General features: G+C 43.2%; 2 protein-coding genes and 1 non-coding gene across 4 annotated transcripts in view; all 3 read right to left on the reverse strand.

Moving 5' to 3' along the window:
- Window positions 1-4,958, reverse strand: part of EBPL (EBP like) — a 28,935-nt gene extending 23,977 nt beyond the window's left edge. Inside the window, exon 1 of the mRNA XM_061434648.1 lies at window positions 4,668-4,958. Within this exon, the coding sequence (XP_061290632.1) occupies window positions 4,668-4,838 (171 nt within the window). The 5' untranslated portion in view covers window positions 4,839-4,958. The remainder of the gene's footprint in view (window positions 1-4,667) is intronic.
- A 5,725-nt stretch (window positions 4,959-10,683) lies between these two features.
- TRNAG-UCC (transfer RNA glycine (anticodon UCC)) lies at window positions 10,684-10,756 on the reverse strand. The gene has a single exon. It is a non-coding gene; the product is annotated as a tRNA-Gly (tRNA).
- Window positions 10,757-13,508: 2,752 nt separating this feature from the next.
- Window positions 13,509-18,004, reverse strand: part of KPNA3 (karyopherin subunit alpha 3) — a 97,958-nt gene continuing 93,462 nt past the window's right edge. For both annotated transcript variants that reach the window (XM_061434646.1, XM_061434647.1), the window contains exons 16-17: window positions 16,778-16,872; window positions 13,509-16,073 (exon numbers count right to left, since the gene is read on the reverse strand). In XM_061434646.1, the coding sequence (XP_061290630.1) occupies window positions 15,975-16,073; window positions 16,778-16,872 (194 nt within the window). In that variant the 3' untranslated portion in view covers window positions 13,509-15,974. The remainder of the gene's footprint in view (window positions 16,074-16,777; window positions 16,873-18,004) is intronic.

The raw sequence follows: 18,004 nt of genomic DNA on the forward strand, positions 1-18,004 counted from the left end.
CTAAATCCCATGGGCTCTGGCGCCCACATGCCACAACTAGAGTTCACGCGCCACAACCAAGATCCTTGGGTCAGGAAGATCCCCTGGAGAACGTAATGGCAACCCACTCCAGTACACTTGCTGGAGAATCCCGTGGACAGAGGAGCCTGGTAGGCTACAGTCCATGGGGTCGGACTGTCCAGAGAGCTGGACATGACTGAGCAACTAACACTGCAACTAGAGAAAAAGCCTGCAAAGCAACAAAGACCCAGCACAGCCAAAAATAAATAAAGTTATTCTAAAAAGAAAAACTAACATATTAAAAAAATAATCTATTAAAAAAAAAAAAGAATATGCACGTAAGGAGACACTCCAGAGTAGTAGGGCTTAGAGACCTCTCTTTCCTGAGATGTTTCAGGGTAGTGAAGATAAAGCCCTCACCTCCTCTTCCTCAGAGAGGATCTGTTTACATTCCTGAGTAAAGATAAGGTCTTTCTCTAGAGAGAAGTAGGAGCAGGTCACCAGCAGCTCCACAGAAGATGGGAACCTAACTGGGGGGTGTTCCTCTCTGTAATGCACCCCCAGCCTGTGCAAGTACCATCTGGCCCTCACTGCCTTGCCCTGTGGAGCTTGGGCAATCAACAAGGCTAACTTCACCCAAAAAGGTAAAATCTCAGCCCCCTTACCCTGTGACGTGATACACCACCACCAAATTATGTTTTGAAAGATCCGCTTTGGCCACCTTACTTCCTTGATTGAAACACTTCATGGCTTCCTTCCACAGAATAAAACTCTAAGCCTTATCTGTAATTCAAGTTCTCTTTCCAGTTTGTCCCCCTTCTAAGGGACTTAAGAATTTGTGGATCTGAGTATCCCAGGGGGTAATGGAAGCAATCCACCATAAATACTGACAGAGGACTATAGTCATGACAAAGAAAGAGAAATCAAAGCCGATGGTAATCAGCTAGGTCTGCAGATATCAGCTGGACACGTGTTGCTAGAGTCTTACCCTATGTAAATCTTCCATTCTAATCAATCTGGACTTCCACATGTTCCCCAAACAGGCATACACACCCTGCCTCCAGCTCTGGCCACGCCTGTGCTCAGTCACTCAGTTGTTTTCAGCTTTTTGCAACCTCATAGACTGTAGCCCACCAGGCTCCTCTGTCCATGAGATTCTCCAGGGAAGAATATGGGAGCAGGTTGCCATTTCCTATTCCAGGGGATCTTCCTGACACAGGGACTGAACCTGGATCTGTGTCTCCCGCATTGGCAGACAGATTCTTTCCCATGAGTGCCACCTGGGAAGCCCCCTGGCCATGCCTAGAATGCTACACTTAGATCACAGATGAGGGAAAACCCATGAAGCACCAGGGCAAGAAACACCCACAGCACCTTTTGAGCAATGGTGAGCCAAACCACTGATTTCTTCATGGATGTCACCGTGGCTCCCATCAGACAGGAAACCAACCAGCCCTCCATCCCGGCCATAACCGATGAACTGAAGGTCCGAGCTGCAGCCCCAGGTAACCAGTGTCTGATTGGACATCAGGGAGCTGAACCATCTCTGGCAATGCTTGGTTGAATCTCTGTGCAACAGGGGAGCTCGGCATTTTATGCTGGCCAACAGACCCAGACAGCGCCTCAACTTGAGAAGTCAAGTCAAAAGGGGTGAGGAGAGACAGCTCAGGTTCCAGTGGGAAGAAGTGAGCTGGGGTTTCAGACCTCCTTCAGTCTTTCTATTCAAATCTTAGCTCCACCCACATTTCTGGGTATTCTCACAACAAACTCCCAATCATCTCAAAGATAATATGGACATGCATTTGCCTGGTAGGCCTCAACCACTTAAGAGCCCTTCTCACAGTCTCTAAGATATGTGTACCAAGACGCTGGTTGAAGCATTGTGTGTAAATAGTCAACTTAACCAGACATTATTAATGGGTGTGCTTTTATCATATTTCATTATCAACTGAAAGATACAACCTAATTCCAGAGACATAAAATATCAGGGACTTCCCTGGTGATCCAGTGGCTGTGATTCTGCACTCTCCATGCAAGGGGCCCAGGTTCGATCCCTGGTCAGGGAACTAGATCCCACATGCTGCTCAAATAGTTCAAATCCCACAAGTAAAAGACTCCGGGTGCTGCCACTAAGAGTTGGTGCATTCAAACAAATGAATAAATATTTTTTAGTGGTGGTTTTGTGGCTAAATCGTGTCGGACTCTTGAAACCCCATGGACTGCAGCCCACCAGGCTCCTCTGTCCTTGGGATTTCCCAGGCAAGAATACTGGAGTGGGTTGCCATTTCCTTCTCCAGGGGATATTCTTGACCTAGGGATCGAATCTGGGTCTCCTGCATTCCAGGCAGATTCTTTACTGACTGAGCCATAAGGAAGCTTAAATATATATATATAAATTTAAAATACATATTTTAATACATCAATAAAATAACCCACAGTAGTTATGCCACTGATTGTTGTAACATATCAAAAAAAAAAAGTGCCTTTTAGAATTAAGGGATTATTGTATGTATTCAAGGTATGTATTCAGGTCCCCAGTGGCTCAGATGGCAAAGAATCTGCCTACAATTAGGAGATGCAGGAGACAAGGGTTTGATCTCTGGGTTGGCAAGATCCATTGGAGAAGGGAAGGGCAACCCACTCCAGTACTCTTGTCTGGAGAATTATAAGAACAGAGAAGTTTGGCAGGCTATAGACCAAGGGGTCACAAAGAGTCAGACACAACTGAGCGACTAACACTTTCACTTCAAGGTATGTATGGTATGGTACACTCAAACAGTGGGATGTTTTGCAGCTGAGACAGGTAAACAGCACAAGATGGGTCCATGGGTGGTGGTGGGGGGAAGAATTTCCTTCAGAATAAAGGAGGAGAGTGGGGCATACATGGGGCTACACCTCAAGGTGCCAAGTGGAGATGTATCCAGTGTTTCCTGGCAGTCGGTGCTTGTAAAGCAGACTTTAATTTTAAACCAGGTGGTGAACATGTGGGTGTATGTTTTAGTGTTTTAATACCCTTTTTGTGTGTCTAAAATATAATACACTTTAAGTGGGCCTTGTAACCTGTTTTATTGCCCCTGTTCCTTGGACACCTTGTGTTCAGCAACGGCTTACAAATTCTTTAGAGACTCCCCTGGTGGTCCATTGCAGGGGGCCACGGTTTGATTCCTGGTCGGGAAACTAGATCCCGCATGCCGCAACTAAAGATCCTGCATGCTGCAACGAAGACCGAAGACCCCATGTGCTGCAACTAAGACCCCGCGCAGCAAAAAAAAAATCAATTCTATAAATAAAGGAGTTGAGGGAACTATTTACTGTCTACAACCTCCACAAGTTGACTATTAGGAAAGAAGGAATTTCGTCATTCCCTCCAGCAGTATCTGATATGTGCACATATCCAACTGATAAACATCTGCAGCCCTAGGTGGTTATCCAAAAGTGCTCTTTCTCTATATTCCAGTCCTCCCTCCGACAAGGACTGTTTCCCACGCATGCCAAAACCCACAAATGCTCAAGTCACTTCTGTAAAAATGGTGTAGTATTTGCATATAACTGGACAGCAGCCCCTAGGCTTTAAATCATCTCTAGCTCACCTTTAATACCCAACACTATGTAAATGCTGCATAAGTAGCTGTAAATACAAGGTAAATACCATGTAACTAGTTGTGGGTGAGGAGGGGGAGTTGCAGAGGGGGGCAATTTCATCTTGGAAATTTCTGGAATTTTTTTTTTCTTGTATTTTCTATCCTCCGTTGATTGAAACCACCAGATAGGGAGGAGAACCGATTGTAGAGACCCTGGCTTCACATTAGCTTTGGGTTTGCCTAGATTTAACCAAGGTCAAATTGGCAAAAAAAGGAAAAAGATATTTTGCCTAGTTTAACAAAAGGCTTTAAGAAGAGTGTGTGCATGGGAAGTGGGGCATTTTCAATAGACTCCCTTAAAAACAAAAAGTGAGTTGAAGTTTTAAGGACAAGTTTCCTAAAGCCTGGCATGAAATAAAGTGCAAGCTTTGGAGTCAGACTAATTAATAAAAGTTATTCCGAAAATCACGCCAGCTGTGTGGCACTGTGAAGTCATCTAACTTTGCAGGGCTTGTTTCTCTGTAAAATGGGGACATTAATAAGTGACTTATGGGGTTTTCGCAGGTCAGAAATTTTAAACACAGTACTGGGCCTGCATACAGTAGTTACCCAATAAACGGTGATTAGTATTTGGGAGCGGGTTTGGGGTTTTGGTTCAGGCCCCAGCGTACCTCGTCACCCCTCCCTGCTGCCTCTGGGTCATTCAAAAACTCTCAATTATCTTAAACATCTATGTGCAGGTTACGAAGTCAAGCAAGCCAAGGCCTTTCGACAGCTTACAATCCGACTAAGAGCACCATAGAGGGATAACAACGTTCGGCTTTTCCTGGTTTAGTTTTAATTTGGTAGAGAAACTGGCACCACCAAGGAAGCTGCGCTACGGCCTTGGGACCTCGGAGAGGTGCAGTATCTGGCCAAAGGCCACGGGCACCACGGCCTCCAGGTGATTCCCGGGTCTCCCGCCATAGGGCCCGGGGCGGCCAAGGCGTCCCTGGCGTCCGCGTTCTTTCCTGGAAAGAGGGAACGGTCTCAAGAGAGGCGGCGTCCACCCGCGTTTTCGGGGCCCAGGCGAGGACACTCACTTACCAGCGCGAAATGCACCAGGGCGTTGAAGCAGAGCCAGGCGAGCAGCCCGCGGTCCGCCGCCCCCCGACCCCGGCCCAGGCGCAGGCCCAGCGCGCAGCCCACCGCCAGCAGCGAGGCGCACAGCAGCAGCGAGCCGCCCGCCGCGGCGCCCAGCTCCCCGCCCGCGTGCATGCTTCCTACTCCCAGCGCAGACTGTCCGCACCTGGACTGGGATCGCCCCGCGAGCAGGGAGCGGGAAAACGGGGCTGCGCGGCGAGGAGGCCGGGCTGCGCGGCGAGGAGGCGGGGCTGCGCGGCGAGGGGGTGGGGCGGAAGAAGGCTTCCGCCTCCCGCCCCGCTGCCCCGCGGAGTACCTAGACAGCAGAGCCAGACGTTTTCTCAACTCAGGTACAAGCTCACCAATTTTCTTAACTGCCGAAACCAGACCTATCCCCAGTTCTGTTCACTCACTCGTGTCCGACTCTTTGTTACCCCATGGACTGCAGCACGCCAGGCCTCCCTGTCCATCACCAACTCCCAGAGCTTACTGAGATTCAGGTCCATCGAGTCAGTGATGCCATGCAGCATCTCATCCTCTGTCCTCCGCTTCTTCTCAGCCTGCAATCTTTCCCAGCATCAGGGTCTTTTCAAATGAGTCAACTCTTCGCATGAGGTGGCCAAAGCATTGGAGTTTCAGCTTCAACATCAGTCCTTCCAATGAACACCCAGGACTGATCTCCTTTAGGATGGACTGGTTGGATCTCCTTGCAGTCCAAGGGACTCGCAAGAGTCTTCTCCAGTACCACAGTTCAAAAGCATCAATTCTTCGGCGCTCAGCTTTCTTTACAGTCCAACTCTCGCATGATCACTGGAAAAACCATAGCCTTGACTAGACCGACCTTTGTTGGCAAAGTAATGTCTCTGCTTTTTAATATGCTGTCTAGGTTGGTCATAATCTTCCTTCCAAGGAGTAAACGTAAGCCACCTATTCCCAGACCACGCCCAAAAGGCTGGCGATAGGGCCACACCTTTTGATGCAGTGTGATTGTTAACAGGGTTCAAAGCCTTAAGCCAAGAAGTGAAGTCTAGCTGTTGGAAATTTTGCCAATAGCCTGCAGTGGGGGAAGGGAGGAAGTAGAGGGTGGGGGGGGGTAGAATTTTAGGGACAAAATATTCTAATTAAGCCCTTGCAAGCAACCATCAGTAGACATTATGGCTTACTCTAACACTATCCTTAAAGATCCAAAATCACCATAAGTATGGGCGAGAGGAGCAGTAGGTCACAGCAGTTTGGTACCAGATAGTTTACCTGCGGTGTTTTATGTTGTACTTACTGTGTTGCTGTTTAGTTGCTCAGTCGTGTCCGAGTCTTTGCCACTCCAGAGACTGTAGCCCACCAAGCTTCTCTGTTCTACTGGAGTGGGTTGCCTTTTTTCTCCAGAGGAATCTTCCTGACCCAGGGATGGAACCTGTCTCCTGCATTGGCAGGCAGATTCTTTACAGCTGAGCCAGCTCATGTGGTATTTTATGTTTCTTTACAACCCTTGGACCCTGTGTGTGTCCTCCTATTTTACAAATGTGGAAACAGGCTCAAATAAGATTTAAATAACTTGTCTAAGGACTCTCAGTGACTGGGCCGAGGCCAGAACCCACGAGTGAAGTGTCCCCAAGGCCTTTGCTTTTTGACCCTTGAGTAGATGCTTAACAGACAACTACAGTCAGCCGGGTTGGATGAAGCCACAAGCTGGAATCAGGATTGCTGGGAGAAATATCAATAACCTCAGATATGCAAATGACACCACCCTTATAGCAGAAAGCAAAGAAGAACTAAAGAGCCTCTTGAAAGTGAAAGAGGAGAGTGAAAAAGTTGGCTTAAAACTCAACATTCAGAAAACTAAGATCATGGCATCCAGTCCCATCACTTCATGGCAAATAGATGGGGAAACAATGGAAACAGTGACAAACTATCTTTCTGGGCTCCAAAGTCACTGCAGACGGTGACAGCAGCCATGAAACTGGAAGATGCTTGCTCCTTGGAAGAAAGGCTATGACCAACCTAGACAGCATATTAAAAAGCAGAGACATTACTTTGCCAACAAAGGTCCATCTAGTCAAGGCTATGGTTTTCCCAGTAGTCATGTATGGATGTGAGAGTTGGACTATGAAGAAAGCTGAGAGCTGAAGAATTGATGCTTTTGAACTGTGGTGTTGGAGAAGACTCTTGAGAGTCCCTTCGACTGCAAGGAGAGCCAATCAATCAATCCTAAAGGAAATCACTCCTGAATGTACATTAGAAGGACTGATGCTGAAGCTGAAACTCCAATACTTTGGCCACCTGATGCGAAGCACTGACTCATTGGAAAAGACCCTGATGCTGGGAAAGATTGAAGGCAGAAGTGGACGACAGAGGATGAGATGGTTGGATGGCATCACCGACGTGATGAACATGAGTTTGAGTAGGCTCTGGAAGTTGGTGATGGACAGAGAGGCCTGGCATGCTGCAGTCCATGGGGTCGAAAAGAGTCGGACACAACTGAGCAACTGAACTGAACAGTCAGCCCTTGAATCCAGATAGGAAGGGCAAACTAATGGGACTTGAATATCCATGGATTCTGGTACACACAGGGACTTCTGGAACCATTGCCCCATGGATACCCAGGGATGACCTGCACTTCCTGTTTTAATAATCCCCAAAACAAGGATTCAGATCTCTAGCGCTGGCCCTCTCCTCTGAGCCCAGACCAGTATTTACAGCGTTGACCATCATTTGCGTGTCTCCACTCCACTCAACCCGAACTGAACTCATCACCCTCTACTGCACGCGTCTGACTCTCTCCTGTTGCTTTTTCCTTTTTCTTCTGACTGCACTGTGAGGCTTTCATGTTCTTTGTTCCTCGACCAGAGATTGATCCTCAGCCACAGCAGTGAAAGCGCCAAGTCCTAACCAATGAATCAGGGAACTCCCCCTCAGTGTTGCTTATTATCTTTTATGCCACTTAATATTCATCAGTTATAGCAACCCAGAAACACAGAAATCATCCTTGATATCTTCCTCTCCTCCAGTTCCTGATCTAAGCTTCGCTTGCTCCTGTTTCAGTTGCCAGTATCTCTGGATTCCATCTGGTGGCTCAGATGGTAAAGAATCTGCCCACAATGCCAGAGACCCGTGTTCGATCCCTGGGTTGGAAAGATCCCCTGCAGAAGGGCATAGCAACCCACTCCAGTATTCTTGCCTGGGAAATCCCACAGACAGAGGAGCCTGGCTACACTCCATGGGGTCACGAAGAGTTGGACACTTTCTTTCAACCACTTCATGGACCAACCTGTTCACCATCTCTTGCTTCAGGGCTTCACACTCACTATTTCAACCTGTACACATTACTAAACTCCAAGTACATTTCCTGTCCTTGCCCTACCAGCCAATGATTGTTATTAAACACAATACTTCTATCATCACTCTTATTTAATGATTTACCGTTGCTTGTAGAATATCAAAACTTCTTTGTATGCCTTACAGGTGGGGGTCTGGCACCTGCCTATCTCTTCAGCCCTCCCCTGGCCCTGGCAGCCCTCCCCTTCACTATCATTTTGGCTCCAGCTGTACTTCCTTTCGCTACCTGGACTCCCATGCTTCTTCCTATTTTGTACTGTTCCGTCTGCCAGAAAAGCTTTTCCAGTGAATCTGCCCAATTAACTCCTGCTTTTCCTTCACCACTATCAGCTGTGTAATTTTTGGAGACTTTAACTTCTGTCTGCCTGATAATAAGAATCTTCATCACAGACATGTTGAGGGCCGAGTTGGTACTTCTTAAGCACTCATGCCAGAGGCTGGCATTTACTGACAACTCACTGCCAGCCTGATTATCACCTTCCTAACCAGGCCAATTCCCTCTATTACGTATCATTGTATAACATTTGTCCCAGCTTTTACTTTTATTTGTGTGTGTGGACCTTGCACCCTAGCACGGGACCTGGCAGGGGATAGGATGCTCAAGAAGTATTTGAATGTTCTTAAAGGCTTAGTTTCAAAACTCTTATTTATAAAAAAAATGACTGAAGCCATGGAAAGGATGCATACAGATATGGAATCTGTTCTTATTATGAAGAAAACTGAGATGAAATCAAATAAAGTGAAATTTATAAATTCTATTAAGGTTTGAAAACTGTAAACACCAAACTACTGGATTAAAAAGAGCTGAAAACAAAGGGAACTGAGGCTGTTACCTGATCACAAATCTAATGATGATGAAGCTGGTAAAGTAACTGAAACAGTCTCCTCCATGTTAACAGAATTAAATGGCCAGATAATGGAATGTTCCCATTCCATTGTACCCAGAAACTAGCCAAAGCACACTTTATACACGGGGTCCTTGGTATGCACGAAGCCAAGAGGAACCAGGTCCAGGAAGGACTTTAAAGCAGGATGGCTGAAATGCATGGAGTGTTCAGGTTGAGAAAGGGAAGTTAATAAAAAGAGATCTGTCTCGTCTGCTATACAGGAATAATTAAAGTCTATACTCAAAATCAAGAACAGTTCATTTATAATGATGGTTCTTTAAGAGTGGGGACTTCTATTCAATATTAAGACAGTCACAATGAAAGCTAGTCCGTAAGTAGATCTACTTGGGAGTGCCTTTGCTTCTCCAACTCTTCTGACTCCTAGCCTGCAGCAATGTGTCCACAAAATGGTCTTTCTCAAAAACAAAACCTGATTTTGTCTTTAAAACATTATGCAAAATGTGTCCTTTACTAACACCTAGGTTTGTAGTACCATAAAACTGTCTTTCTTACATCAAGTAAAACCACTGCGCTGTGAAGATGCCTGGTTTCCCTTGAGGCTTCACGCATCATTTGGCACAAGGCCCCATTTATCTCCGGGAACCACAGTTTTAAAGAAGAATTACTCAAGAAGGCAGATGGTAGGCAGTTCTTCAGGGCTGGGAAAACGGATGTTGCAGAAGGCCCTGCAGGGAGCACATACTTTATAGAACAGCCATAGATCCCCTGCTTTTAATCATTTTTAATAAACCTGTGAAGTATCCTGATGAGGCCAATCTCTCACAATGCTTCAAAGCGGTGTTTTACAAACTATGCTAGGGGTTTCTCTGCTCCAACCCCAGCTTTCCCAGAAAACTTCAAGCTCTTCAACTAAGAATGTTTCAAACACATTGCTACAGGGAAGTGTTGAAAAAACAAAGGGCAATCCACACATTTGGTTGTTTCACACAACTTTTAGGGCTCCCCTCGTAGCTCACTGGTAAAGAATCCACCTTCAATGCAGGAGACACAGGGCATGCTGTTTCGATCCCTAGCTTGGGAAGATCCCCTGGAGGAGAAAATGGCAACCCACTCCAGTATTCTTGCTTGGGAAATTCCATGGGCAAAGGAGCCTGGTGGCCTGCAGTCCACAGTATGGCAAAGAATTGGATGCAACTGGTCGAACTGGGCTTCCCTAGTGGTGTGCGCACACATTCACAACTTCTTTTAGCCACAGGATGCATGCAAGAGAGGAACTACTCCACATTCCCATCCTCCTAAGCCCTTTGCAGTAGATAGGCTCAGGACTGCCAGGACTTCTCATGTGGGATCTGGGAAATGTGCTGATTTCTCCTAAAACTGAGATTGAAGAAAAGGCACATTTTTTTTTTTTGGTGGGGGTGGGGAGGGGGTTTCCGCTTTTTATCTTCTGTTTCTGGGGGTGGGGGGTGGGGGAAAGACCTGGCACTGTTCATAGAACAGAAGGCATGATTTAGGCTGTCTCATTTGAGTGAAGTTTCCTAGCTAAATTGATTTAGGCCAATCGTTCACACAACAAGCAGTTTTGGCCCCCAGGAAACACGTGGCTGTGTCTTGAGACGTTTTTCACTGTCCAGAATGGGAAGTGCAGAGGTGCTACAATGTCTAGTGGGCAGGGCCTAACGCTGCAGCTAAACACCCTACAATACACAGGACAGCCTCCCACAATCCAAAACTACCCAGCCTAAAATGTCCATTTTTCTCTTTTTTTTGGCCACACCTCAAGGCCTGCAGGATCGTAGTTTCCTGACCAGGGATCGCACCTGGTCCCTCGGCAGTGGAAGTGCAGAGTCCTAACCACTGGACCACCAGGGAATTCCCTAAAATGTCAATACTGAAGGGTCTGAGAAACCCTGATATACGTTAAAGTTAGCTGAGGGATCTCATGGGTAAATAGAGTGCATCACACGAGATGCCAGGCTGGATGAGTCACAAGCTGGAATCACAACCGCTGGGAGAAATATCAACAACCTCAGATATGCGGATGATACCCCTCTATGGCATAAAGCGAAGAGGAGCTAAAGAGCCCCTTGATAAGAGTCAGAGAGGACAGTGAAAAAGCTGGCTTGAAACTCAACATTCAAAAAACTAAGATCATGGCATCCATTCCTATCACTTCATGGCAAACAGATGGGGAAAAAGTGGAAGCAGTGAGACTTTTTCCTAGGCTCCAAAATCACTGCAGACGGTGACTGAAGCCATGAAATTAAAAGATGCTTGTTCCTTAGAAGAAAAAGGCAGTGTATTAAAAAGCAGAGATGTTACTTTGCCTACAAAGGTCCATATAGTCAAAGCTATGGTTTTTCTAGTAGTCACGTATGGATGTGAGAGTTAGACCATAAAGAAGGCTGAGGCTGAGCACCGAAGAATTGATGCTTTTGAACTGTGGTGCTGGAGAAGACTCTTGAGTCCCTTGGACTGCAAGGAGATCAAACCAGTCAGTCAATAAAGGAAATCAATCCTGAATATTCATCGGAAGGACAGATGCTGAAGCTGAAACTCCAATACTCTGGCCACCTGATGCAAAGAGCTGACTCATTGGAAAAGACTCTGATGCTGAGAAAGTTTGAAAAAAAATCCCGAGTCAACCCATTAATGAACACAGAGTTAAAGGTTATGCCATCAGCCAGCAAAATTGAGTTTACTGGGGAGTAACAGAGGGATTCTTTACCACCCGAGCTACCAGGGAAGCTTCCCTGATGGCTCAGATGGTAAAGAATTCGCCTGCAATGCAGGAGACCCAAATGATTCCTGGGTCGGGAAGATCCCCTGGAGAAGGGATAGCCTACCCACTCCAGTATTCTTGGGCTTCCCTGGTGGCTCAGATGGTAAAGAATCTGACTGCAATGCAGGAGACCTGGGCTGGGAAGATTCCCTGGAGGAGGGCATGGCAACCCATTCCAGTGTTCTCGCTTGAAGAATCCCAATGGAGAGAGCAGCCTGGCAGGCTACAGTCCATGGGGTTGCAAAGAGTTGGACATGACAGAAGTGACTAAGCACAGCACAGTGCTGATGCTGGGAAAGACTGAGGGCAGGAAGAGAAAAGGACAACGGAGGATGAGATGGTTAGCTAGTATCACCAACTCAATAAACAGGAATTTGAGCAGACTCTGGGAGATAGTGAAGGACAGAAGAGCCTAGCACACTATAGTCCATGGGGTTGCAAAGAGTCGGACACGACTTAGGGACTGAACAAGATGAAGGATGTGAATACTCCTATTCCTAAACACTTTGTCTTAAGTACTGAGTCCATCTATGTAACTGACCCTTGAACAACACGGGTTAGAGGTGCTGACCCTCTGAATATTTGAAAATCTGCCTAGAATTTATAGTCAGCCCTCCATATACAGAGTTTCTCCATACAGCAGTTCCTCTGTGTAAGTGGCTCCACATCCAAGGATTCAACCAACAGCAGATCGTACTATTGAAAAAACCCCACATATGTGTGGACCCACACAGTTCAAACCCATGTTGTTCCAGGGTCAGTCGTATACAAGTATGTATAGATAGAGCCTCATCTATATGCTGTGCTTTTGGGAATCATTCTACCAGTGTTTTTCATTTATTTAACAAAGTACATCATTTATGTGAAGAGCTCCTTTTACACTTTGGACAAATGAGTGGAAGATTAAAGACAGCACTCCTTGGCCTATATATGCCTTAAAACGTACAGAAATTATACTCCCCTTCTCCAAACAGATTTAAACCCCCAGGTCAACTAGGGTTAAGAAGATTCATAACCATCATTGTTAGACAACTGACATCCATAAATTTTTACCAGCAATAATCTTCTCAAAAGGACAACCCTTGTGAAGTACATGATGGCAAGATTAAATAGGAGTAGTGTAATTTATTTTCTCATACACTGAGTTTGTTCAAAAATAATCTGGAGTGTCATTATACAAAAGTAAAGTTTGGCTGATCCTTTGTTCTTTTAAATAATCCAAGATTTCATTTAGAGCCACAACCTCTATCTAACAGGTTAAAACTGTTAGGTTTACTTCAATTACTATCTTGCAAAGTTCTGGTTTTCAAGGATTAGACAAGCCTTAAGTTTCAGCTTTTGTTTCATGAAAGTCACAATTACACAATCATCTGAAATGGCTTTCTGTGAGTTACGGCATTTAAACCAGAGACACACAGAGAACACCCTGTGCCGACGAGAGCAGAGACTAGAGAGAGGCAGCTACCAGCTGAGGACCACCGAAAGCAGGAAGAGATGAAGATCCTTCCCTCGAGAGAGCAAGCCCCAGCCACCACCCTGACTTCTGGCCTCAAGCCTGTGCAACAAGAAGTTTCTATTGTTTCTGTCACTGTCTACAGCAGCTTTGGAAATCAGTGTAGATTTTGGTACTTCTTATGTTACACAATATTCTTAAATCTAGCATTGTTGCTGGTCATCCTAGTTTGCTCTAGTGGAAAGGAGATATTAAAATACAGTGAAAGAGTAATTCATGATTCACCTCCACTGGGGCTAATATTTGGAAAATAATTCCAAATTTAAATTTAACCACATAGAAAACAAAACTAGGAAATTCAGATACTTTCAAAAATAAGTTCTTCGATGTTTTATCATATTTGATAGCAGCTTTTTTATTGGTTACAAAACCTAAGCCCATATACAAAATTAGGAACACATTTAGATGCCTCTTTTGAAAGAACGTTTTAGTCTTTTTTAACTGAGTTTAAAAAAAATAAAAACAATGCAAATTTTCAACACTGTTTTGAAAACGTAAAAGTGCAGCAATATACTTAGTTTCCTTTGTCTATGAAATGGTGCAATTCCAATTCCAAACCGAGAGGTCACAACAAACTGGATCAAGCCAATGCACACGGACGTCTGCACTACTTGATGCTAATGTTCACTTATGTTAGTTTGCACTTAAAACACAAGAGGAAATAGGAGTCGGCACAGTAGAGGCCCAATTCAGTCTCAATGTGTGCAAAATTTAAAAGGTAACTGTCAGTAACTATGGGGAGTCCAAGGAAGTAAACTGGAAGGGGTATAATTCACAATATCAAGAAGATTTGGACTTTAAGGGTTTCACCGAAGTTTGTGACCTTAATTAGCTTTGACTTTATTACTCCTACTTTTAGTGAACACCACACTGTTTCAAAAATTTAGCCCATGGTGTCTGAACAGGATGCAGTTACCATATGAAGCTTTAACTCAAAATTTGGATAAAGAAAAAAAGGCACAATGAACTTCAACTCAATTTTATGTGCACAAGAGTTGAAAAGTCTGAGCCACCTTAAAGAGAAATTGATTCTAAAATTTATAAAACCTATAAATAATCAGAGGCCAAACCACTATATTAAAACAGATTCTCTAGCAAGTAAAAATCTTGCATTTTAAACATACGCTTGTATCCACTTTAGATACAAGACAAAACTCACTCTTTAAAGTGGCTCCACCTTGGCAGATACATATATTTGTAATGAATGCACACCTGCTATGTGTTGTTTACCAGTGAAAACACCCCGCTGATTCACAAAGCTCTGATGGCACGTGTCTCATCTTCATCACAGTAAATACACCCCCCTCCCATCGGACAACTAAATTAGTTTAGATTTCCTATCCCTTCACATCAACGCGTTGGGAAATTATACCCAGTAAACAATAGCAACACAACCATTCCTGTGACAGCACAAACTGTTCAGTTTAAAAATTTTCAAATCCATATTCTTTCGTTAATAACTGGGTCGGACAATTTACCAAAAGCAATGACTTTACACAGTAATACCAGATTTTTCAGAATTACTTGAAGATCACTGCAAATCAGGTTTATGCTAAATAACTGCAGATTACTCCTCTAGGCAGATCCTTGTCTGCATCTTTTTATATGTGAATATGCTTTTAGAGTAGGATCTGAGTAAACTTTCCAATACTCAAAGAATGAAGTTTTATGACACTTCTAATAGTTGCTGGTTTGTTGCCAACCACATTATCAAAAGCACTGGTTACTAAGTAAAAAATATTTTAAGACTAAATTACAGTAAACATGAAAGCTCCACAGTTTAAACCCAATATAAATCAACCATATCCAATTATCAATTTAAAATGAAAAATGTTAACTCCTGAAAGCTGAAAGCAAGATTTTCTTTTTAAATATCACCAATGGGTACTTTAGACCTTTGTGGTTTTTGGTTTCATTTATTTATTTTTTCTTTATGGTCAGGGATTCTTGCTTTCAACTTAAACAGAAGTTCAAGTCCGTAACAGGTTGCAGCTCAGGTAAAATACCATGCACAGCATTTGATTACTTCAAAACAGCAGGAACACACAGGCTGAAGTGAGTGGTCAAATAGGGCTTGCTGTTCTCAAAAATTAGGTATAATGGCGAAAGCGTTACCATCCATAGCTAAAGTCCTTCCTCCAACCCTGGCTTCTGAGGCAGATAATAAACACATCAATTACTGGTAGATGAAGCACAGTTTTTTAAAACTTATCTGTTTAATCAATAACCAAGTTTCTTTTTTTTTAAGTTACTTTTTGTTTGTGTCAGTTCCACCAATGAAAATCATTTGGCTTGTACTTTTAAAATCTATTCTTCCACATAAAGAGTATGAAAATATGTTTGTGGAGGACAATGATGGAGGCTCAGATCAGACTGCACCTCTTTAAAGTCTTCCAACGCGTGTATGTGTCATACCAAAGTGTCTTGATCCACAGCGCACCATTTTCCAAAGGAGTATCAAGTGGGCAGCTGACATGCCACCACTATGGAATATTCTAAAATGGAGATTGCAGATGTCAGCGTGTGGCACCAGGGAACGGGGGAAAATAGGGTAGTCAAGATTGTTAAGGAGAATTCTAAAATAGTTTAGGAAATCATGCATATGCATTTACAGTCCATGTGGATAGTGACTTTCGGCAACTGCAAAGTGACTGAGACATGGCTTGCTTCAGAAGCATCAAAACAAAGAGGCATGTATGTTTTGGAGCCTTCGGTTGCTGTTGCTCTTGTCATTTTGGTAGCCATCTGGTGGTGCTTCGTATTCAATGTGGGATAGATGCTGCACTCAACTGAATTTAAAAATTGAATTCTTTTGTTTGAAGGTTGGCCGTTGGGTCAAAGTTGTAGGTACCTCCTTGGGTTGCTTCAGGAATGAGGCTAGGATCTTCATCAATCTACAAGAATCAAGAAAAAGAATTTTCATTATGTTAAGATACTATACATTACAGTGTAAGCAGAGTTGATTTACTTCTCAGGAAAGAATTCTGTGTGTATGTTTTTATTACCTAAAAATATTTTAAGAAAACCAACAATGCTATTAAGAAATTTAACAACTTAGGGCCTCACTGCTGGCTCAAAGGTCAAGACACCAACTGCCCGCCAATGCAGGGGACATGGGTTCTATCCCTGATGTGGGAATATCCCATCTCTGTGCAGCAACTAAGCCCGTGTGCCACAACTACCGAGCCTGTGCTTTAGAGACCAGGAGCCACAACCACTGAAGCCCACGTGCCCCACAGCCCTGTGCTGTGCAACAAGAGAAGCCACCGCAATGAGAAGCCGTGCACCACCACTAGGGAGTAGCCTGCACAGCAACAAAGACCCAGCACAGACAAGAATAACAAGAGATTCAACAATTTAAAACTGAACATTGAAAAACTGCCCCATTCTTAAGTTCCTGTATCTGTAGATTTATTTTACCTGTTTGAACATACATCATTTCTGTAATTACTACTTCTTCCCATTTAACAAATTACAAAAGCAAAGGTGACAGAAATACAGTATCAACTCAGTCACGGAAAATTAATTCTTAGTAAACTTACTTTACGTACAGATTTTAATGTACATGTAGACACACTATACTTTAATATGTACTTACATCATCACCAGAGAAATACTGATCTATGATTTCAAATGCTAATTTATATATGTCTTCATTTTCATGTTGCTGTAAAACTTCAATTTTCTCCAAACCTGATAATAATTAAAATAATTAAATACATACTAATAAAGAAACTGTGCTTAAATCATTTAATCATGAAACATCTTAAAGAACTAAAAACACCCTCCCTACCACCCTCCAAAGATGATCGTTCATCTAAAAAACAGATAAAATCCTGAGTTGCTCTGGTTAGAGAACCAGCACCCCACTAATTTCTGCCTCTTTAGAAGCCCTTGAGGTACCCTGTTCCCTGAGGCCGGCAGTTTAAAAATCACCTAAACTCTCCATTTGACAGATATGGGAGTGTGGCACAGATACAAAGGGGTTTGTTTCAGGTTACATGGCGAGTGAGTGACAGGACTAGAATCAAGATCTCCCCCAGCCTAAGATTCCTTTAGTATAAATCATACTGCTGCATACAATAATTTTTTTATCATTTTGTTTTCCAAATGTTACTCAAAGATTGACATAAATAGAAGACAAAACTTTAAATTCAGAAGTGATTTTCATGGGGAAAAAAAAAGAAATAGGGTGCTTATCTCCTATATAGCCACATCAATTTGGGAATATTTTTTCAGAATAGTTAACTGTAGAATGCCTTTATTTATATTCCCAAAATATTTACTCCATATATCAGATGCAACTCCATTAAATCCTCAATACTATTCTTCCTTTAATGTCTTTTTAGCTAAGTTATTTTGAAGTAGTTTCAAAATAACTGCTTTTTAAAATTTTTTATATAGTAACAAATCTAAGTTACTATATAAAAAAATTTAACTTTTTTCTATAGTAACATCCAAACCAGAAAAATGGGAAAATGGGTATCAAAGATAAGGTATATAGAGTGCTTTATAAAATCATAAAATGCTAAGTAACTATGTACCCTAATTATAAGTATTTATCTCATAGACAGAAGCAACTATACTGATAAAAAGCTGGAGTAACAATTTTATAGCTCAAACTTTCTGGGTTAAATTGTTCTGAATCAGACTACAATGCTTGTTTCAAATTATTTAAAAAGTAAAACATCTTAAAAAAAAATTAGTTCCATTAATTTTATTTATTCCTATTTTAATTTTGAATTAATTAAAAAAATTTAATTTATTTAACTGGAGGATAATTACAATACTGTGGTGGTTTTTGCCATACATTGAAATGAATCAG

The sequence above is a fragment of the Bos javanicus genome, chromosome 12 (assembly GCF_032452875.1).
Source record: "Bos javanicus breed banteng chromosome 12, ARS-OSU_banteng_1.0, whole genome shotgun sequence".
Classification (NCBI taxonomy): domain Eukaryota; kingdom Metazoa; phylum Chordata; class Mammalia; order Artiodactyla; family Bovidae; genus Bos; species Bos javanicus.